Source organism: Hibiscus syriacus, unplaced genomic scaffold (genome assembly GCF_006381635.1).
Source record: "Hibiscus syriacus cultivar Baekdansim isolate YM2019G1 unplaced genomic scaffold, ASM638163v2 tig00112000_pilon, whole genome shotgun sequence".
In the NCBI taxonomy this organism is placed as follows: Eukaryota; Viridiplantae; Streptophyta; class Magnoliopsida; order Malvales; family Malvaceae; genus Hibiscus; species Hibiscus syriacus.
The window spans coordinates 3637511-3661343 of NW_024063235.1; the positions used below are offsets into that span (position 1 = coordinate 3637511).

The 23833-nt window shown below is 32.4% G+C and overlaps 2 protein-coding genes across 3 annotated transcripts; one reads left to right on the forward strand and one right to left on the reverse strand.

Annotated features, from left to right (window-relative positions):
* Positions 1–528: 528 nt before the first annotated feature.
* On the reverse strand, positions 529–19412 carry LOC120174076 (small nuclear ribonucleoprotein E-like). 2 transcript variants are annotated; one of them, XM_039181048.1, is made up of 8 exons: positions 19260–19412; positions 19144–19170; positions 18971–19033; positions 18422–18500; positions 18295–18340; positions 18206–18215; positions 7292–7297; positions 529–539 (listed from the first exon to the last, which is right to left on the reverse strand). In XM_039181048.1, exons 1-6 carry the CDS (start codon positions 19299–19301, stop codon positions 18206–18208), a joined length of 267 nt encoding a protein of 88 aa, XP_039036979.1. In that variant the 5' UTR covers positions 19302–19412; the 3' UTR covers positions 529–539; positions 7292–7297. The 2 variants fall into 2 exon arrangements, with proteins under 2 accessions (XP_039036979.1, XP_039036978.1); XM_039181047.1 differs by lacking the exons at positions 529–539; positions 7292–7297 and having other exon boundaries at positions 17945–18215.
* LOC120174068 (anther-specific protein LAT52-like) lies at positions 16143–16902 on the forward strand. The gene is made up of 2 exons (XM_039181041.1): positions 16143–16302; positions 16574–16902. Exons 1-2 carry the CDS (start codon positions 16143–16145, stop codon positions 16900–16902), a joined length of 489 nt encoding a protein of 162 aa, XP_039036972.1.
* Positions 19413–23833: the final 4421 nt, after the last annotated feature.

Here is a 23833-nt window from a genome sequence, read left to right on the forward strand (position 1 = left end):
AGGAACTTCGGTTCTCACCCTTTTTCGTGATATCCTTTCGATTTTCCGGCCTCTTTCTCTTCTCCGGGCTTAGATCGGGGTTGCCTTTGTGTTTTTTGGGTTTTTTTGTGTGCTTTTTGGTTTGTTTACTGAGGGGCTTCAGCCTTTGGCTTGTATTTGTGGATGTTATAATTTTGTATTGTTGATGTCGTTGGTTGTGTTCCCAGTGTTGATGGTTCTTTTGGTGGCAGTGTGTTGTTCGATGTCTGTTCTCTGGTGTTTGTGGGGCTTCGATGATTCCCTCCGTTTTTTTGCATGGCCTTACCGGGGGCTTTTATAGCCCCGGTGTTGGTTGGTTTGGTCCCAAAATAGGGGCGCTCGTGGCCGTTGTGACCGGTCACCCCGGGATGGGTTAGTCCCGGGGATCTCGACCGGTCGTTGGCACTGTTGATCGTTTGGTTTCCTAACTTTGCAGTGTGATGAGGGTTGAATAAAACCCTAACCTTTTGCAACCTTGGCATACGACGCTGGACTTGGCGAAACTCTATCTTACTGCTGGGCTGGTTCAAGCCCAGTTATTGGACTGTTTGGACCCTATTTTGGACTTAAAACAAAAAAAATAAAAAATATGTAATTAACAAATAATAATAATAATAATAAATATTAATAATAATAATAATAATAAATAAATAAATATAAAAAAATATTTTTTTAAACTATATAATATAAAATTTTTAAAATGTTTTTTTTCAAAAACTATATATTATATATAAATTTTCAAAAATGTTTTTTAAAAAAACTATATAATTTTCAAAAAATGTTTTCAAAAATTATATATTATATAAGTTTTCAAAAATGTTTTCAAAAACTATATATTATATAAGTTTTTAAAAAATGTTTTAAAAAACTATATATTATATAAGTTTTCAAAATGATTTTAAAAACTATATATTATATATATTTTCTAAAATGTTTTAAAAATTATATATTATATAGTTTTCTAAAGTGTTTTAAAATCTATATATTATATATATATTTTCAAAAAACCGTTTACAAACTATATAATATATATATAGATATATATATGTAAAATAAAATAAAATAAAATAAAGAAATATGGACGAAAATTAGTGTCTACAGCTGCCCCTCTTTGTCTTTTTTCGTGGAACGAAAAATCGGACAAAGATAAAAAGACACAAATTTTCGTTCGGTGGAGTTAAAGAATAACTCCTGTCGAATTGAGTTGCAGATGTCTCCTCCATCGCAAAGTCGAGTCCATCTTGAAATGATATGGAATTGAAGCCGTAGTTCGAAATTTGAATCGGAATGCGGCTTCTCGTTGCCAAATTATAGTCAACTTCGTTCTTATTCTCGGTTTAAAAACCTTGGTTTAAACATTCGACTAGAAAATAATTCTTTGAATCCACCATGTGGTTTGATAGACCTTCAAGCTGAATGAAATTGAACTCGAAAAGTCTTCGTTGACAGATAGCTTTTCTCGACTTAAGCTATGCTGTCGGAAAACGGTTCCTTGTCACTAAGGCACGACTAACCCAAGTTTTCTTCTCGACTTGAAAACCTCGACTGCAACCAGTAAGTAGTGTGAATGATGTGTCATCGAGCTGAATGGAATCGAACTCGACAATTTTTATTGACAGATAATTTTTCTCGACTTAAGCTATACTATAAATTTGACATGCCCTTGAGCTGAATGTAATCGAAATCGAAGGTCTTTGATGACAAATAACCCTTCTCGACTTGAGCTATGCTGCAAATGATGTGCCTTGAAGGTGAGCGTAGTCGAACTCGAAGATCTTTTGTTGGTAGATAACCCTTCTAGCCTTGAGTTATCTGCAAATGATGTACCTGGGGGCTGAGCGTAGTCAAACTCGAAGGTCTTTTGTTGGCAGGTAACCCTTCTAGCCTTGAGTTATGTTGCAAATGATATGCCTTGGAGCTGAGCGTAGTCGAACTCAAAGGTCTTTTTATGGCAGATAGTCTTTCTCGACTTAAGATATGCTGCAAATGATGTGCCTTAGAGCTGAGCGTAGTTGAACTCGAAGGTCTTTTGATGGCTGATAACCCTTCTCGACTTAAGCTATGCTGCAAATGATGTGCCTTTGAGCTGAGCGTAATCGAACTCGAAGGACTTTTGTTGGTAGATAACCCTTCTAGCCTTAAGTTATACTGTAAATGATGTTCCTTGGAGCTGAGTGTAGTCGAACTCGAAGGTCTTTTGATGGCAGATAACCCTTATCGACTTAAGATATGATGAAAATGATGTGCCTTTGAGCTGAGCATAGTCGAACTCGTAAGTCTTTTGTTGGCAGATAACCCTTCTAGCATTGAGTTATGCTACAAATGATATGCCTTGGAGCTGAGCGTAGTCGAACTCGAAGGTCTTTTGATGGCAGATAGCCCTTCTCGACTTAAGTTATGCTGTAAATGATGTGCCTTTGAGTTGACGTAGTCGAACTCGAAGGTCTTTTGACGGCAGATAGCCCTTCTCGACTTAAGCTATGCTGCAAATGATGTGCCTCTGAGCTGAGCATAGTTGAACTCGAAGGTCTTTTGATGGTAGTTAACCCTTCTTGACTTCAGTTATGCTGCAAATAATGTGCCTTTGAGCTGAGCGTAGTCAAACTTGAAGGTCTTTTGTTAGCAGATAACCCTTCTAGCCTTGAGTTATGTTACAAATGATATGCTTTGGAGCTGAGCGTAGTCAAACTCGAAGGTCTTTGGTTGGCATATAACCCTTCTAGCCTTGAGTTATGCTACAAATAAATAAAGAAATGACTTCCTTCTAAGCTGATCTTAATTCTCAGGTGGTTTCCCTAAGAGAAATCTGAACCAGGTGAGATGATCTTTGAATGACTCCCCGTTTACGGGAAAGCCCAATGATAAATTCTGACGGCTGGATATCTTCTGTTGTGGAATGGAAATCTGGCTTGAGAATATTAACTGGAAACCTACTACTCATTATTGAGTTGAGTTGAACTGGATTTTTTCTGAATTGGCTCTCGAACCCATCTGATATTGATTCTGAGATCTATAGATATGTCAATTCGGTTGAGGTGTAGCTTCTCACTGATGAGTCAAGCAACCACCATCGATCTTTAAAAGAGTTTTCGAATCGAGAATCTTTCGTCATGAAGTCGAAACTTGACTCTGAAAGCTGCAAAAACTTATGCATGTGAAAAATGATAAATGTAATGCACTTAAGTATGCCTAATATGCATGCAACATAAATTAGGATGAAGCCTCATTGCTGATCTGGTCCTTGGAAATGACCATGCCCCCATTTTCTTCTCGGGTTGCAGACTTTCACATTTGAGAATGTTTGAAAATATTTTTCTCCTTTCTCTTATTTTAGGAGAGGGAAAATACAAGAATTCTATAAAACATTGCTCTTTAATTCAAGCTCGCAATGGAATCAAATCATAAACATGAGTTCAAAGAATATCAAAGGAATCAATAGCTCTTTTAATTCTTTCAGAGTTATAGATCTTTAAAAAATGTTCAAGTGGATGAGTTGGCTTTAGGTTGACCTAAGGTTCAGCCATAAAAAAAGAAGTCATTTTTTTTGTTATTGCAACATGTTTTTCTTTGGCTTGGCATTTTAATTGGATGCGTACAAAATGATGCAACTAACATTATCGATTACTAGACCTTCTATTTTGGTTCTATAAAATCTTCCATTTGTTCAAGTTTTGTAAGCTCCTGTAACAAAGGTAGTGCAGAAATATCGGTCTAAAAATGAAATTCTTGAGTGCTCGTGTGAAATTGGCTATAACATATGTTCCTTAACTCCCTTAGTCCATTTTTATAGAAACTTCTTATTTAAAATTGCCATTGTCTAGCGAGCTAGATCCATAAAGTCGGGGCGTTTAACCAATTGCTCAAGAGGGACAGCTCAATATTATTGTATAGATATTATAATCACCTTTATCAGGCTAGCTGTATATTATCCATAAAGCCGGGACATTTAACCAATTGCTCTAGAGGGACAACTCAAGCTTTATTGTATATTATAACCACATTTATCATGCTAGCTGAATTTTATCCATAAAGTCGGGGAGTTTAACCAATTGCTCTAGAGGGATAGCTCAAGCTTTATTTTATATATATAATATTACAATATGGGTATAGGGGTCCAATTTTTTAAGTTTGTTAAGAAGAACATGTTATAGTCTAAGTGTTTTTGAAAGTCAAGGAATCTCATCTTTAGAGTTCAATTTCCAAGCAACTGACCTAAACTAGATTCACTTACTCGACTATTCCATCTATGAAGATCATTATCATCACTGAATGTCTTAAACAAAAAGTATAGTAATTTTCATATGCAAACGATGCCTCATGTTGTCCGCACCTATGCACATCTAAATACCAAACCTTATGAAAGGAAAAGGTTACATTGGTTATTTGCAAGAGAAGGGTACGGTGTTTGAGCGTATCTTTTGGGTAAGGTCAAAAGTGATTGTTTTATCAGTTTTTGAATATGTTAACTTGTCAAAGATTTGTAACTCTGAATCATTTACAGAGTTTTTTAATTTAGTTGATATTAAAAGAATTACAAGTTGTAAAGTTGATTCAATTCTCCGCATAAATTCATTGAAATATCAAAGAAAGTTCAAAAACAAGTTCCAAATATGAGAAAGTTCAAAAAATAAATTCAAACAAGATGCCTCAAAATTGAATAAGGCCTCATTAGGATGCCCCACTTGCCTTGAATCTTTCTACTTTGGGAGTGTCATTGCTTTTATCGTAGAATTCCATCTCTTTTATGTCCATCATTAGCTGGATCAAGGCTTTAAATTCGGTACATTCTTGTATATCATGTCCATATTCATTGTAATAACAACAATGACTGCCAAATTTGGAATCTGATGTACTAGGATGTGGTGCAAGAAACCCCACATTTATCATTTGTCTCCATACCCAAGCAAGAGGTGACTTCACTTCTGAAACTCTGGTTTTGACCTTTTTACCCTTTTCCTCGGTGATTGCACTTTCCTCATTCTTTTGATGATTAGGCAGAGGGTTCTGTGCAATATGGGGTGATTTTATAGTGTTGAAATGAATCCAACTCCTGTTGCATATTCTTTGGATAATCCTCTTAAAGGTGAGGCAATTTTCAATAGCATGTCCCGAAACACCGCCATGATATTCATAGTGCACATTTTTGTCATACCACCTAGGGTATGGGAGATTTAGAGGTGTCTCTGGATAGGGTGACACCACATGTGCGTCAAACAATAATTGGTAGAGCTCCTTGTACATCATGGGAATGGGAACGAAATGCTCTTTTTCTCTCATTGGTTCTCTCGAATCTTGTCTAGAAGATGATACAGCTGCAATTGGTTTTGATTTGCTGATGATCTCTCTTTCTTTCTTCTTCAGGGGAGGCTTTCCACTCGACTAACTCCTAGTTTAATAGTCATTTTGACTTCTTCCCCAAATTTCAGAATACGGTAACCATTCAAATTATTTTGAAGTCCAGGTAAGATTCTAGGTGAGACAGCCACTTGCGGGGTAGGTGGCATAGTTACCCCTTCCGATGATCCTGCCCTAAGTGCACTTGCTTGATGTAGATCAACAACTTGGCCATAATTTGATCGACCAAGGACTCTTGGTTTTTCATGATTGTATTTAGAGTACTCAGACTACTCTGGTTTATCTTATCTTCTAGTTCTCTCTGTAATTTCAGCATATTCTCCTCGATTTGTGGTTCTTGCTTCCATCTTCTTCTTTTTCAGGCGAGTGTTATGCGGATAAGGTGTGTCCAATGCTTGAGGTAGTGTCTCCAATGTTTGTTCCTTTCGAGGAGAGATACTTCTGTTAGTTAATGCGGATGTAAAGAAAACAAAATACAAAATATGTTTAAATGCATAATGCTTGCAATGTTTGAGGTATTGATCCAAAAAATGTGTCTGTTATTATAAATAATCCTTACTGGGGACATAAGTGTTACGTCTGAAGAGACAAAAAACATTTTGACGGTATAGATCCCGAACAACCTATGACAAGTTGATTCGTCTTCCGTCATTTTTGTCACCGGTTGAATACCCAGTCGAACCGTTCCGGCTTCTTTGGCTAAACTTATGCCAGTGACGAGCTGCTTGCCCCAAAAAGAGGTCTCGAATGACTGCATCTTCTACTTTCACTCTCTGCTGAGCTTGTTTCTAACGAAAGTACCATTGGAGCCATCCATCCGAAGTTTATCGGCTTGTTTCTTGAATTTGTGAATAATGGTCTCCAGCTTAGCTAGGGTTTCACCATCTTGTTCTCGTAGTTTTTGAAAGGATTGTTCGGGTCAGTAACCTTTTCCTCATCTTGCCCCTGCAACCTTTGCCTCTGAGTATTCTTTAACCACGGTTGGACTTCTGAGTTTTTCATCTATTTGTATTATAACCCCTTTGTCCATTAATACATATTATTCATGTTTAACGAACACGTTTTTAGTGGATCAACACCTCTTTTTAAATGATGCAAATGATGAAAATAAAATAAAAGAGAACAAAAATGAAAAGAGTTAGCAAGGTAAAGATAATAATCAAAACAATCATGAAAATGTCCTACCCGATATGATATCTACCACACATGCTTATTATTCCTACTCGGACATGATCTCTATCCCACAAGTTGATTTTGAACAAATCCTAACCGCATAAATTTCTAGCTGACATGCTTTGAACAAAAAATAAAGAAGGAAATAATTCAAGAATCCTAGGGTTTGAAATTAGGTTTTGGGGTTGGCTCTAATTTCTTGTACTCTCCCAGTTTAGGTTCTAAAAAGGGTACTCAAGTTCTCCTCGCTGGTGCCCCCTTGGGCTTGTCAGACCCTTAGTCCTAAGCCCATTACAAGCTTATGTGGACTAAGTTAAACTCAAGACGATACATTCCCTTATGTCTGTGCGGTGAATAAATTCACACGAAGACATAAGGTATATGAATCTCGAAGGTTACTTGCTAAGCCTGTGCGGAGAATAAATTCTCACGAAGGCGTCGCTTTCACCCCCACTTAAAAGGGTTCGGAGCTCGGGTATAAAGGCAGAAATGAAACTTTTTCAAAAATCTAAAATCATTGAAAAAAATCGTTAGTACAACTATTTATTTGAAAAATAATCAAAGGTAAATAAATAGAATCGAATGAATAAATTTAAATTTACTATTTTCGCATAAAAAGACAACCAAACTTAATTTCGGCCTGACTCACTTACCTGCCCCAGCGGAGTCGCCAAGCTGTCGCAACCGTCTTTCGGTTGGTCCCGGAATTGGGCTTCGACTTGGGAAAATGGATTGGAGTCGCCACTGATCACTTTAGGTGGATCGGACACCATCTTACCTGATCTGTGTTTTACCAAAAATGTGTCGGGTTCGGGAGTCGGTTACGGTCAAGGAAGGATTAGCACCCTTGAACCGCCCTTTCGGTACCAATTAATTTGTCGGTTGTCTTTATTTGCGAAAATTGGAAATTTAAATTAAAATTTAAAACATTTGATTCGAATCGTTTACCTTTGATCGATTGAAATTTCTCTATAAAGTAAAAAAATGTTAGAGGGAATAAATAAATAAATAAAAAGAAAGAAAAAGAAAGAAAAAAAGGAAAAATAAATCAAGGGACAAAAATAAAAAATATAAAAAATATATTAAATAAACCAAAAATATATATAAGATAAAATAAAATAAAAGGAAAAAGAATAAGAAGTAAATAATTAATAATAATAATAATAAATGTATATATATATATATATATATATATATATATATATATAATTAAAATAAAATGTAACATCCTCAATAACAGGTTAGTGACCAAATTGTAAAATTTCATAATTTGATGATAAAAGTAGAATAGTTGAATAGTTCAATTATTTAATTGAAAATATTTCCTGAAAGTTATTAATAATTATCAAAGGAATTAAAGGGCAAAATGGTCATTTGACTTGGAAATGATATGATAATGATATATATGTGGGGATAAGGTTGAGAGATTTCTCCAGAAATCTCTTCCTTCTGGTTCTTCTTCTTTATACATGAGAGAGAGCCAAGCAAAGTTAAGTTTTCTGATTTGTTGATTTAAAGTTTGGGTTTTGATCATTAGATAATAACTAAGCTTAAGGAAAGCTTAAGTTATCTTAAAAATCAAAAGATAAAGGAGTTATGAAAATTAAAGAGAATGAGCTTTTAAGTGAATTTCTGGAAAATAGTTGATAAGTTGAATTTGAAACTAAATTTAACTTGTCATAGGTGTGAATAAGAAGTTATAAGTGTTAAATCAAAGTTTGGATTACATGGAAAATTTAGGAAGATTCTTGGTTTTAAGAATCATGATGAGATATGGAAGATAAAGATGGTTTATATGGATATAAGTTGGTTTATGTAATGATAGTTTGGTTTAATGAAAAGATATGGGTTTAAAATAGAAGAATTAAGTGAAGAGTTGATGATTTTCGGGCTTAAAAATGTGATTTCTGGGCAAAGAGTATCGGTACCCATTCAATAGGTACTGATACCCTCTTGAACGAAAAATTCCAGAATGTAATAAGGGTACCGATACCTTAGGGAGGGTATCGATACCCCCTAAAGGAAAAATGGAATTTTGGTTCATTAAACTAGCTTAAGTTATTAACATCAAGTTATAAGGTTTAGGCTTCTGATAATCATCTCAGAAATTATGTTTATACAGATATTGAGCCTAAACAAGTTTCGGAATAATCAAAGAATTAGGATCGAATCAAAGCAAGGCTAAGGTGAGTGCAAATTTAATTTGTACTTATATTATCGAATAAACATTGGCTTGCGATGAGCCAGTGACAGAGTTACTATGGTAAGAAGTAACTCCTAAAATTATATTTGATTTACAATACATGTATAAGTTATATGTGTTTACATGATTCGATAGATGATACATGATTTATATGTATGAATGAGTATATGTGTTAACATGTTATTATGTATGTTATGTGATTTGTATAAATATATGTTAGTGTGATAAGTTATATGAAACAATACAAATGATTTATATGATGATAAAAAATATGAGATAAGTTATGTGATAAAGGCATAAGGAATGAAATGAACATGTGAATATAAGTTGACTCAGTATAATTTATACTATATAGTATAAGTGAGTACACGAGAAAGATTATGAAATTCTATGAGAACAATATTTAAGTTATGAGAATAGACATAAGTGATTATATGAATATGTAAGATAAGTTATATGGGAAAAATATGTGAATGAGATATGATATATATGTTTATGTGAAACCATGCAAAGTGATACGAGCTATGTGACATATGAATATGAAATCATATGAAAAGTGACATGAAAGTAAACTATGTGATTACGTGCATATGTGATATATGTCACATGATATGAACCTATGTGATATAGGTTATATGACAAGAATGATATACAAGTTATATGAGAACGATATATAATATTACATGTTTATATGATACAAGTGATGTGAACTGTCATAAATGATAATGCCCATGTTATGTGATATGAGAGCAAGGGGTATAGTTGGCATGCCAAGAGTCGAGGGTTTACCTATGTTCTACGGAACATATGGACAGAATTACCTATGTCTTTCGGTACATATGGACATTATACCTATGTTCTAAGGAACATATGGACAGTTTACCTAGGTTCTTTGGGACCTATGGACAGTTGCTGAGGTTCTTTATAACCACTGGATAGGTCATTCGGGACATTTATACGGCTGTGGTGACAGCATAGTAGTCCACAACCTCAATGTACTCACATACCTTAAGTTCACAAAAGTATACATGGGATTTTAAGAGTAAATAAATCAATTGATGTGATACTATGTGTGCTCTGTTGTGAAATGATGTATGTGCTTCATGATATGTATAGAAATGTTCAATATATGCTTATATGATAAAAGAAATTAGTGATAGTAATATAAGTACCGATAAGCATGTTAATGATATATGTATATGTGTAAATTGATTATATGAAAGGATACATGATATACATAAATGATAAGTAGAAGATCATTTGATAAATGGGTTAATTATTATGATAGAGATCATGATAATGATGGTATATGTGCATATATACAATTTGTTATATGAAATGTTTTATGATTTCCATTATATGTTTATATGCCTCACTAAGTCGTAGACTTAGCGTGTGATTATTTCACACATAGGTTTCGAGAAGAATAAAGAGCAATGTGGAGCAAGACAGGTCAGTTTCTTCTTACCGAAGATCAGATCAGAAAAGAATTTTGAATCATATGTATTTTGGATATTTAAAGTAGTTGGCATATAATTAATGTTTTAAATGATATATGCTCTGACAAGTTTTGTAATGTTTAAACGTATATATGTAACGGTAACTTAAACTATTGAAAGTTTAAGTATTTTGTGAGCTTTATATGTTTTGCCGAAAGTTACTGTAGAAAGGGTATCGGTACACTGTAGCAGGGTATCTATACCATTGTTCAATTCTGAAAAATTTTAACTTTCGGTACTGTTCACGGTACTATTTATCACTGTTCACAGTATTGTTCATATAGTATAGTATTGTTCATACCATATATTACTGTTCATAAAAACGTTTTTGACTTAAATTTTTATAATAAAACACAATTTAATCATATATGACTGCATTTTCTTAATATAAGTCCAAATGTTCTGTTATTTTGCAAGAATAAAGGTTTTGAAATGTCAATGTGACATCTCAGACTAGTATCCGGGTCGGATACGAGTTGGGGTGTTACATAAAATATCATAAATAAATAAAATATGAAAAAAGAAAATGGACATTTTAAAAGAAAATAAAATTAGGGAACAAAATTAAAAGAGAAATCAAAGCTAAATTCGAATTAGGGGCCAAAATGAATCCTTATAAAGCTCGAGGGACCAAAAGTGAATTTCCCCTTTTTATCTCAAAAAGGCATAAACCCTAGACACGGGTCAAGTCACGTCACGCGCGGGTCGGTGTTCACGGGTTGTATAAAGCCCAGAAATTCCCATTTCCCCCCTAATTTCACCTATTTCTCTTCTCTCTCTAAGGAGGAGAGAACTCAAATTCTCTCCACCCTTTCTCTAGCAGGTTCCCACCGATGGGATGTCGACCGCCACCACCGTCGATGCCCACCACCACCGCTGATGCCCGTCGCTTTGGCCGTCGCTTCCGGCGACCGAAAAAAACCAAACTAGCCCAATATGTTCTCCCGACCTCCTCGATACCAAACCCGGTCTTCGAATCGTCAAAATAGACCCCAACACTCATAGATCTAAAAAATGAACTTTGGTTCTCACCCTTTTTCGTGATGACCTTTCGGTTTTCCGGCCGCTTTCTCCTCTCCGGGCTTATATCGGGGTTGCCTATGTGCTTTTTTGGGTTTTTTATGTGCTTTTTGGTTTGTTTACTGAGGGGCTTCGGCATTTGGCTTGTATTTGTGGATGTTATGATTTTGTGTTGTTGATGTCGTTGGTTGTGTTCCCGATGTTGATGGTTCTTTTGGTGGCAGTGTGTTGTTCGATTATTGTTCTCTGGTGTTTATGGTTTGGCTTTGATGATTCCCTCGGTTTTTTTTCATGGCCTAACCGGGGGCTTTTATAGCCCCGGTGTTGGTTGGTTTGGTCTCGAAATAGGGGTGCTCATGGCCGTTGTGATCGGTCACCCTGGGATGGGTCAGTCTCGGGGATCTCGACCGGTCGTTGGCACTGTTGACCGTTTGGTTTCCTAAATTTGTGGCATGATGAGGGTTGAATGAAACCCTAGCCTTTTGCAACCTTGGCGTGTTGCGCTGGACTTGACGAAACCCTATCTTATTACTAGGCTAGTTCAAGCTAAGTTATTAGACTGTTTGGACCCTATTTTAGACTTGAAACAAAAAAAAATAAGTAATAAACAAATAATAATAATAATAATAAAGTATTTTTTAAAAAACTATATAATATAAATTTTTAAAAATGGTTTTTCAAAAACTATATATTACATATAAATTTTCAAAAATGTTTTTTTAAAAAAACTATATAATTTTCAAAAAATGTTTTTAAAAACTATATAGTTTTCAAAAAAAATGTTTTTAAAAACTATATAATTTTTAAAAATGTTTTCAAAAATTATATATTATATAAGTTTTCAAAAATGTTTTCAAAAACTATATATTATATAAGTTTTTAAAAAATGTTTTAAAAAACTATATATTATATATGTTTTCAAAATGATTTTAAAAACTATATATTATATATATTTTCTAAATTTTTTTAAAAACTATATATTATATAGTTTTCAAAAGTGTTTTAAAAACTATATATTATATACATTTTCAAAATGTCTTTAGAAACTATATATTATATATATATATATTTTCAAAAACTGTTTGCAAACTATAATATATATATATATATATAGATATATGTGTAAAATAAAATAAAATAAAGAAATATGGACGAAAATGAGTGTCTATAAATAGTAACTTGTTATTTAGGTCCGAAAGAGATACAACAAAAATAAATATTTATCAAATGCATAATTAATCCAGTTTGAATAGGTATTGCAAGAAAAATGTATACATTCTTCGATTCCCATTCCTATAGGCTATTAGTTGGGATTTCATTTTACTCGGGATCCATGCACACAAGGGCGATGATAAATGCTACAAATTATACAAGAAACTAGTATTATCATCAATCACAATCACTAAAAACATTGAATGAGATTTTGGAATGATTATATAACAAAAATAAAAGCAACCGTTGTTTTATAACAAAGTTGCAAATGTATTCAAATATAAAAGAAAAGGGGCAGTTTTTTGTAGCCAAAAACATATGGAAAAGAGTTACTGTGGGAGAATCAATGCCTACAGATGAGTGTTACAATGTGTCATAAGTAGAGGAAGTTGTGAGGCAATCCAAATAATTCCAAGGAAATAATGGCTCAAAGCTGGCTATTGACCATGTAATAATTAATAAATCTAAAAGGAAAGTTATGGTAGGGTTTTTAAACAATGAAATTTGTCATCATCCTCTTTCCATAACCCTATAACCAATGGAATTATTCCTTTTTAAGGTAGTGACGGCTTACAATATTCTTGGCCTAAAATTTATTCCGCCTTTTATCATCCATATCCTTTAAAGATTTGAGTTTGGTTAAAGTTTCCATTTTTTATTCTTTAGTTTTTATATAATGATTTTTTTCCTTTATTATTCGAGTTCGAGCAACATAATTTGTATGGATACATAAATTTAAATTTAATATCAATAAATTAAATACACAATCATAATATCAAGAAATAATATCATAAAATATCATAAAATTTTAAAAATTAAATTTTCTAAAATTCATCATACTTACTTTTTATGTTAAACTTATATCAATGTTATCCTCTTAGCGGACAACCCTTGAGCCTCTGATATTAACAATTTTAACTGGCCTTATAGCCTAATAATGAAATCCAAAGAATTAATTAGTACGATTTTTTGGCTGAAAAATTAATTGGTCCAATAGACGAGTTCAAAATTTATTTTACAATCTACTACGAGAATGCTACAATGCAAGACGTGATGAGTTTGCCCAAATAGTATTTTTTATTTAAACTCGTCATTTCGACGTGACGAGTTCTAATAAAATATAAATTTTATTAGAATTTATCACATCGAAATAAAAAAAATTAAAAAAATATATATTTTATTAGAACTCGTCATATCGATGTGACGAGTTCCAAATCACTCTAATAAATATCGTAGATCCCTATATAATTTACTTTGTGCTGTATTAGACTAAATAATTAGTCCGCCTACTATATTTGGCCAATTTTACCTAATTTGTATTACAAGAGTCCAAGTAACCCAATTGTTTATCTCCGTTATTATCTTTTATTTTTCATTAATATGAGGTAAATATAAGTGACAGTATATATTTTAAAGACTATCAATCATTTGATAATAAACGTACAAATATTTTACAATCATTAGTGTTTGAATTTGAGATCTTTAATGATAATAACCATTCTTTAACTACTCATATCGATTGGTTCGTGTTAGTTAGTTAGCTTTCCTTTTGTTCACAAAAAATAAATAATTTAATGTTTCGTTGGAAAATATGGATTTAAAATTTTAAATTTCATTCGTAATGAAATGATAACAATAAAATGAATACTCAGTTAAAACAATTAAGATTCAATACAATATTAGGATTTTTCAAATTCACAACTAAATAAATATTTAACAATTTTTTGAATATATATGACAAACGTTAAAATTTGTCAAATAAATATGAAAAAAGTAGTATAAAAAGTATAGTCAATCCGCATGGATTAGAGAAATTAACAATGTCATTTCTTAGATTGAGTAATATGTGAAAATAATAAAAAGGGGTTTAGTAATAATAAAAGTGATAAGGGTAAAAGTAAATGACGAATAGAAAATTATTAAAGGCAAATAAAAGTAAATAACAGTAAAGAATTTGATAGTGATGATATAACCTTAAGATTTGTTTTTGTCTTAATCTCGATTGATCATCGAAATAATTTTCACTCGTTGATATACACCAGTTACATTCAACAAGGATCAACTCTTGCTGCTAATTTTTTTTTTCTTCGATTAACTGATATTTCCAAATCTATCTTTGTAATTCAGTCTTTGTTGGACTAACCATGTTTATTGTTGTTAGCACCGAAACAACTTTAAATACTGGAAAAGCTAGATTCGAGTTATAATGTCTCACCGAGAATCAAGCTCGATCTTGATTCCCCTTAGTGAACTGCCATTAAGTTTGTTCGTAAGAAGCCGAATTATGACTAACCGATCCGACTTCCAAACTTTATGACAAAACAATCTTCAAATCAATGTGCACTTTTTGAAGTGAAGTTGTCGTGACTTTTAAAGGAATGATCGATTGTCACTTCTAGTTTTTTAGACTATCGAAGAATGTTATCTCAAAGTTGCGAAGTGCACTCAATTCTCATGGTTGTAGCATGCATAGCATTTTCATGGAAGAATAAACATAAAAGAAGGTAAAAAGACAAAAAAAATTAGAACTATAAAATAACCAAGAAAAATGCAAAATACAATCTGAATTCAAAGTTTGAACTTTGAGGTTATTTATACCCAAAAATCCCTAAAAAGATGAAATAACTAAAAGATAAAAGATAAATATAAAATGTTTAAAATAAAATCTTAAATTTATATAAAGTCTATCACAAATAAATAGTAGGATGACATTTGGGTCGGTCGAGTATGATTCAAGTCAAATTATTTATGATTTGAATTATATTTGATTTAGATTTGATTTGGATAGATTTATTCTTAGTTCAGATTTAGTTTGAATCTACAGTAAGTTGGATTAGATCGATATCATATTGACTGATTTTTAATTGGAGTTAATATCATATTGATTGATTAGATTTCGGATTAGTCGATTTTAAGTTCAAGTGAACCTTTGGATCTTTGGGTTAACTTGAGTGAAGTTGGACAACAATCCAATCGAATATATAGAGAATTGTTTTACATATATTCTTATAAAAAATGTATTTTTTTTTCATTTTTCGAACTCATCGTTTAGGTTGAATTTCATTAGAATTCAATTATAAATTGGAAACCAAATCTTGGGGCTTTGAAGATATGTGTGGATGGGACTGTTATGGCTTGGGTTGGGTCAGGTGATTCCAGTCCATGGTTGAAGCTTCAGCTATTACGTATGGCGTGCAACTCTTTACTGATTTGCATTTCCACTCCGTTGTGGTAGAGAGTGATGCTTCTAATCTCTGTTTCGCTATTTCTTCTTCTCCGGTGAGGCGCTGCCAACTCATCACAACATTCTCAACCTTGGCTTCCTTTGCTATTTCTTTGGATGCTCCATTGTATTTTGAACATGAATATCCTGATTACAAGCTACTTCTTGTAAAAAATTATAAGCCATTTTCTAAAAAATATGTTACTTTTTTTAATAAGACTAAAAAAATCCGAACAAAAAATGTCAAATCAATTTAACCTTAGCTTCATACAATCTTTTTTATTCATCCAGTCATCATTTATTCATTTCCTTTCAATCACTCAAGCCTCTACAATCCCTTCAATGATATCCAAAAAAGAGAAGTGTTTCTTTATAAATTCTTTGTTTTTACTTTTTAAGAAGCTTAGTTAACCCAATAAGAATTATAAAAGAGGAGAAAATGGCAAAAGCATGGCTTATGACCATGGTTTTAACGTCAATCAGCATTTCGTCCCTCATCAGCTTCGCCCTTGCCGCTGAGAAGTTCAATGTAGTGGGCAAAGTCTACTGTGACACTTGTCGAGTGGAGTTCGAAACCAAACTCAGTGAACCCATTCCAGGTTTGTTGAACGCCACATCTCCCATTAAATCTCATCAAAGATGGCCTACTACTATGCTTAAGCTTGGGTGTGTTTGCAGTGACGGATCTAGAAATTTAAAAATAGGGTCCAAAATTTTAATTTTTTTTTCTTAAAAATAATAGGTATGCAAAAATTGTAATTTTTTCTTTTTTCCTTAACACGTTAAGTTAAATTTAACCAATTTTCCAAAATAATGGGATGCACTTGGCCCCTAAGGGAGCTTAGTGCATCCGCCACTGTGTGTTTGCAGGTGCGACGGTGAAGCTGGAATGCAGGAAGGTAAGGGACGAAGCAGTTACATTCAGTCGAGAGGCAGTTACTAATGTGATGGGTGGATACAGCATCCCGGTGGAGGGAGACCACGAAGCCGAGATTTGCAAGGTAAGCGTGGACAAGAGTACCCGCCCAGATTGCAATGAAAAGATGGAATCATGGGAAAAATCTCAGGTGGAGCTCACCACCCAAGATGGCCTAGCTGACCCTCTTAGAACTGCTAACAATCTTGGCTTCATGAAGAAGGAAGCCCTTCCTGGTTGCCCTCAAGTTCTTAAAGAGATGGGCTTTCCTCTCACTCCCTGAACATTTTAAATGTTGGATTCATTTACCAGGAAAACTTGATACTTAGCTGTTTTCAATGTTTGTGCACAACCTGTCATAAGTCGTAACATATATGAAGAAGCACATAATATCTAATACCACCCTGCCTCCATGCCAGCAGATCCTCTCATTTCATCTTGTAAATGTAACCAAGTGCCACTTTAATAAAATTCAATACATATTTCTCACATGTTATATAAGTTTTACTAGAAATTGTATGCAAGTTTTAAGAATAAAATTCAAGAAAATTTCAAAAGTGGGTACAACGTGATTCACGCCAGACCCTTAGGAAAGGAATCAAGCATCTAGCCACTAAGTTAAGCATATTTAACATATTTGATCTTATATCCTCTTATATATTGTATCAAAAACGTTATTAATCAAATTAAACCCAATCTACTCATGAACATAAAAATTGGAAAAGAAAAGCTTATGTATTCAAGAAAGAAAAAAAATGTTGCACGACCTCTTTAAGAGTTTAAGTGGTGTAATGAATTTCACAACGAAACAAATAGCTAGTTTAATAGGCTAAGATAAATTATAAAGCTAATATTCTTTATTAAACGAGACATACGCGTAATGCCTCAGATCTCCACCCAGGGGAGTGGCAGGCCAAACAGAAAATAGTAGAGAAGCTGACGGTAAATACGAAAAAATGAAGGTGAAAGGAAGGGAAGAGAGAGAGAAGGTGAAGGTGGGAAAAGGGAAGAAAGAGAGTGGAAACGGGTACTTTAATGAAGACTCGGCAACAAAATTAACAAGTAATAGTAGCCAGATAGATCATCTGAATCCTGGTCTTCATAAGAGATAAAATAACAGTGTGAAGAAGAATGCAGCCATGGTTGAGATCATGAAGAGCTGACCGGAACACAAATCAAACTCTGGCAAAAAAAATTCAAAATATTTTGTTCCCATCGATGAACAAGCCGATGTTTACCAGAAAACCCAACATATGCAGGAAGTAATGAAATTCAAAACTTGACAGCCTACATGCATGGTTCATAAAAATAACAAGAACTCAGGCTACAGATAAAAAAGATTTTTGATGCTGACTTAACCAAATCTTACAATGCAGATCAAAGGGCAGAATCATATAAGTTAATCATTAGATAAACTAAGCAAGCATCCATGCCTGTCTGAAATACAAGCACCTTTTATAAGGCGAGTTGTAATACATGAAAGGTGAAAATATGTTTAAAGATAGTGCAATAGAGTCATAGTGGCTCGACCTATATGATATTGAGGAGATTTGCATGGCCGATCCAAATAACAGTCGGGATAACACTCACTTTCCACTGCAGAATTAAAATATAAAATAATTCAAATCTGAGTGTTAAAGAAAGAAAGCAAGCTAGTTTATTTAAGTTCACTCACCTATTCATCATAAGGGTAATGTTGTCTCCTTTAAGAAGAATCCTTCCTGAAATTATAAACAAACATATAAGATGGTACGCAAACAACAAGAGAGGAACGGTAAGATTATAAGAGTAAGCCAATTCACCTAATGTCTTTCTGCTTTTTTTCTTGATGTTAACTTCTTCAGCATCATCCAGCACCAAATTCATGTACTCATCGAAACCCTATAATGTGCAGAATTGGGCATATAAGAATCTGAATATGATCGTCAATAAGTCACAAAGCATATAAGAGTTTTAATACTTTTGTCTGTCAGAACAATTCTACAAAATTTGGGAGTCATACCAATATTCACTATTGTTAACAGGGTTTCAAATCACGGTCAGAAAAAGTGATTTCGTCCACGAAATAGCAGTTTCGAATCACGGTAAACCCGAAATGAACAAAAACACGACCTCAATTTGAAACCCTGCTATTGTATGCGTGCATACATGGAATTTAAGATCTTTACTTCACCTGAAACCTAAGGAATATGGGATATTTCAGAAACATAGGACTTAATGCACCCAGATGCAAAAATTAAAGTGGGATTCCAGGCCAAAACCTTTTTTGGGGAAATTAAAATTCCTCAAATCTTCAGCATATTAAGTAGCTTCAAAATGTTTATTTAAAGAAAATTGCATATAAAACTTACAATGATTCGGCCTTCAATCCTTAAATCTTTCTGCTCAAAAAGCCAAATCTGAATGCGAGCTTTCTAAATATTTCCAATTCAAAATAGATAGATAAAAAGTCGAACAATTAGTTAACAAACAAGCATACCCATAAAAGAGAATGAAGAAAACAGAGCGGGACGAACAGACTTACACTTTGAAGAAACCTGAAGATCAGGTTCTGTTGCCACAGAATAACCCGGAAAGAAAAGAAAGAAATCAGCAACTAAGGATATATTCAGAAAGAAAAAGAAAGAAAGATGTACGCACAATGGGTTGAGTCATAATTCTCTGGACTTTGGTGCTCGCCATGGCTGCAAAATAAAAACTCGAACGCCTCGTTCCTCTTTGTCGAAAGGTTTTGAGTTGATGAAATGAGCTCTTAAACCCTAGTTTCAAAGAGAATAGCTCGTATTAAGTTGGAAACAAAAAGCCACCCGAGCCCCACTCCTTTCATCTCATTTCCTTCTTTTTTGGGCTTAATGCTGTTTTTTCACTTGAATTTTTACTTAATTTTCAATTTAGTCCCTATATGGTACCCTTTGTCCATTTAAAAAAAGTCATTCCATTCAATCAAAATTTGTTTTATGTAATAAAATTTATATATATATATATATATATATATATAAAAGATTAAAAAAAACTCTATGTTTTAAATTGTTTATTTTTCTAAAAAATTAGTAATTATGTTTAACTATTTTTAAGGAAAAACTATTGAAACGGACAGTGGCTTTTACAAATATACACATTTGATCATCAAATTTTAAAAAGTGATATTTTGGTCATTTATGCTATCATTTTATAATTTCAGTTTATGATATTTTGATCACTGAAAAATTAAATATTATAACACGTCAGTAAAAAATGTTAATTTTAATTTGATTCTTAAATTTTAAATAAAATATGATCTCTACATTAAATAAAATAGTAATTTTATCTGAGACTTGAAATAAAATATTAATTTAATTCATGAATTTGATCAAAATTATCATTAGGATGCTCCTCACCACCAACGTTGATCACTGCTATCTATATATTCTTTGCACAGAGATTGTGCGAAGTGGCGTGTCAAACTCTTTGAACGGAATTAACGATTATTGTTATTCTTTAGTTGAATGCCATCATGCACTTATGTTGGTTTTAGAAGATACTTTTTCAACTTCGAAAATGTTGAGTTTGGTTTAGTTGATTGTTTTATTAAGTAGTTTCTTCTCGAGGCAGATTGTCGAGATGGTTTACTTGAAAATTGAACTTATATCGGCTTATTCCTTTTTTGTAGGTTGAAATCAAGAAGGTTGTATTGGAAAATCTGTATGTTGCGATACGAAATATTAGTATTGATTGAAAAATATAACATAAAATATTTAAATAGAATGATAACTTTATCGTGGTATTAACAGCTGTATTACAGGTAAATTCATCTCGAAGTGTATACTCGCTGCAATGGACGAATGACCCTCCAAGATTAGCACACTCTCCAAATTTTGTACACTCAAAAGATAGAGTGGATTTTGGTGGTACTACCCTTCTCTCAACTCAAAACAACACTCAAAAGAGGAAGAGTGTTTCAAAGCAAATATTTGCTTGGAATGTCTTTCAAAAGAGTAAAATTTCCCACAATTTATAGGCTAAATAGTGAGGGCAAACATGTCACTTTCAAAGCACAATTTAAGACTATTTATAATAAAATAAAATGTCATTATGGAGTGAGTTACATTTTGAGCATCAACAACATTTCCCCACTAATGTGAAATAATTTATTTGTAAAAATGAGAGCATTGAAGTTAAAACACGAGAAGAGCAATAACGTATTAGTTATTTAAGCACTGGTGAACATCTATTGAACTAATACATAGTTAAGATGAGTAATTCTTCTCTTAGATAAATGAACAAATCTTGAACAACGTTCATCTTTGACTTTAATCATCATTTTAAGATACTTTGTATTTCTAACATTTTTAGGATAGAAATAAATTCATAAGTGTATTGAACAACGTGTAAACAAATTCTCTTACACATACTCAATCATCCTAGTGTAAAGTCTGTTGTGAGTTTTAACCACACAATTATGCTTTAACAAACTCAAATCTTGTTTACACATGATTATATTTTTTAATTTTGAGAAGTCACTAATCATTAAAATTAATATGTATAATCTCAAACGATTATGAAATTCCTTATATCTCATCGGTATTTATTCATATTCTTTCTCATTCAAAAGAAATTTCAATTTTTCCTAATTCTTCATAAGAAATGTTTAAAAATTTATGAATATTATGAAAAAATTTATTAGGAGTTTTTTAACTTTTTTTTAGCAATAGGAAATTTATCTCAAGTATCTCTCAAATAGATTCCAACATAACTTCTTAGGATAGATAAACATTTTTTTTCTTTTTTCTACTTTGGAAAAGAATTCAAAGAGATTTAGTAACTACAAACAATCTTTTAGTAGCACTAAAGTCTATCATATTCTCATTCAAATTATTCATTAGTCCTAAAGAGACCATCACATATTTTATTTGCTAGTACTAAATTTGATATTCTACTCAATCAAATTAATCTCTACTCTTTTAACTTCTACGCTAAGTTTAAAAGAGTTTAACTTGTTGTAGTATTTTATAAATAGGAATAGCAAGCATGGTAATGAACAATTCACTAGGTAGGTGTTTAAGAAAGAGAGGTGTTGCACTAGACACACTTAAATATCAGGTCTTCATAGAACCAATCTTAGACACACACTTTTATACTTATTCAACTATTTTCCAATAGATCATTTATGAATGTTCTATTTCTTAATACTTCTTAAGAATTATACTTGGTAACTTTGCTCACAACAGTATCTTCTTAATCATACACATTTTGGGCTCACTACTACCTTAGCCTTAGTAATTTTTTACTACCTTTTGTCTATATTAGTGATTTATCTCATTTCATATTCCACTAAGTTGTAAAGATTAATTTAAAGGTTCATTTATTCTAATTCATATATTTTAAAAACATAAATTAACAAGCAACCAGTCTAAATGATCTGACTTCGCAGGTAGAATCATAATTCTCAGGCAGACTTGTTCATTCCGACAATGCCTACAACGTCAACTTTTTCTTTAATTAGAATTACACCAAATCTAATAATTAGTATAAATTCAATAATATTAGACTTTGAAATTTACTAGCGGTAATAAATTTTCATAAAAATTACTAATAATAATAAAATCCTTATCTTTAGGATTTGTCAACTAATTGATTTAGGAAATCTTCTAATTTCAGCTTCATCTCTCTCTAAAATTGCAATTGTTATGTATGTTTCAAATTTCTCAACAACAAAAATAATTGTTGTATGACATCATCACTTGTCATATTTCACCATGTTATATTCATACAAAAGAAAAATTGAATGTTAAATCAAATATCATGTCATATGGTTCACTTCTCATATAACATGACAATATAAATTTAGTATTAATTTAAAGAAAAGAACCAAAAAAAATCGTTATACTCGTTGAAAATTCGTTCATTTCCTTCAATAATTAGTATTAACCACGCACTTAATATTAATTATTAAGAGTATAAATTTAAAATAATTTTAATGCTATTAATAATTATTAAAAGCTATGAACTCATTTAAACATCAATACAGAATTTAAAATAGCATTTAAAACTACTTTTGATCAAATAGATACTCACACTAATAATTATTTAAGAAATTATAAGTTCCGCATTTATAACCATTCAAATCTCACTTTATATTTTCCTAAATGATCATAAATGATAATTGCTAATTCTAATTATGATTTTTATCATAAGTAATAATAATTATAACCTTCACATGTAATAGTCGCAACCCCTTTCCAGTCTGTAACGCCCCGAAAATCGGGTTAGTAGTTTAAGTTAACCCAAGATATATTTTAGAGCCCCAAAAGATTTATTAAAATAGTTTAGACCAAGTTTATTTGGAATTGGGCTGAGTTGGGCCCAAGAGAATTATGAAAGGTGATGACAATTTTATGATTTGGAAAGTGTAGGGACTTAAAGTGTAAATTACCTATTTTTATTTTGAAACCTGAAACCCCCTTATTTTTATATGGTTTACATGAACCAACCCTATAATATCTTACCAAATTCCTATTCTTCTTCTTTCCATTTTCTTCTCTTCCTCTTCCTTTCCAAAAGTAAGATATCTAGCAATCTAAGTCTAGTTTGTTTCAAATAAGGTAAGATTGTTAATCCTCATTCTTCTAGCTTTAATTTAAGCTCAACATTGCAAGTTTTAGCCTTGGAAACCAAAAATGAGTTTTTGTGGGGTTTATGAGAATCTAAGGATCCTAACTCTTTTTGGGAAGATTTGAATTATAAGGAGTAAAATTATATTGTTTTGAACTTTTAGTTGAGTTAATGAACCATTCTCTACCTTGTTTAATGAAAGAGGTAGGAGAGAGTTCCAAAGCAAAAGGAAAAAAAACAAAGTGACTCCTAGTTGACTTGGGGAGGAAAGTTTAGCATAAAAAAATTCAAGGTAATCACTCTTACAACTCTTTTAGACTCTCTAGTAGGTCAATTTGAAGTGCAATGTAGCATAGAGATTGATATTAAAGCTTGATGAGCATGTCCATGGTAAGTGTTATGTTTTATGTTATTAGCATGTATTAAAGCCTTATTTATGAGCCTCAGTTACCACATAAGACACTAATAACAATTGGGAACCTCGAGGTAGCAATGTGGGTGAGTTTAAATAGGGGCATTTCGAGCAATGGTATCGATAATGAATAAAATAATATTGATACAGTTCTTCAATCAACTTAAAAATGGTTCAAGTTTAAAGGGGTAGTAATGATACTCATTAAAGA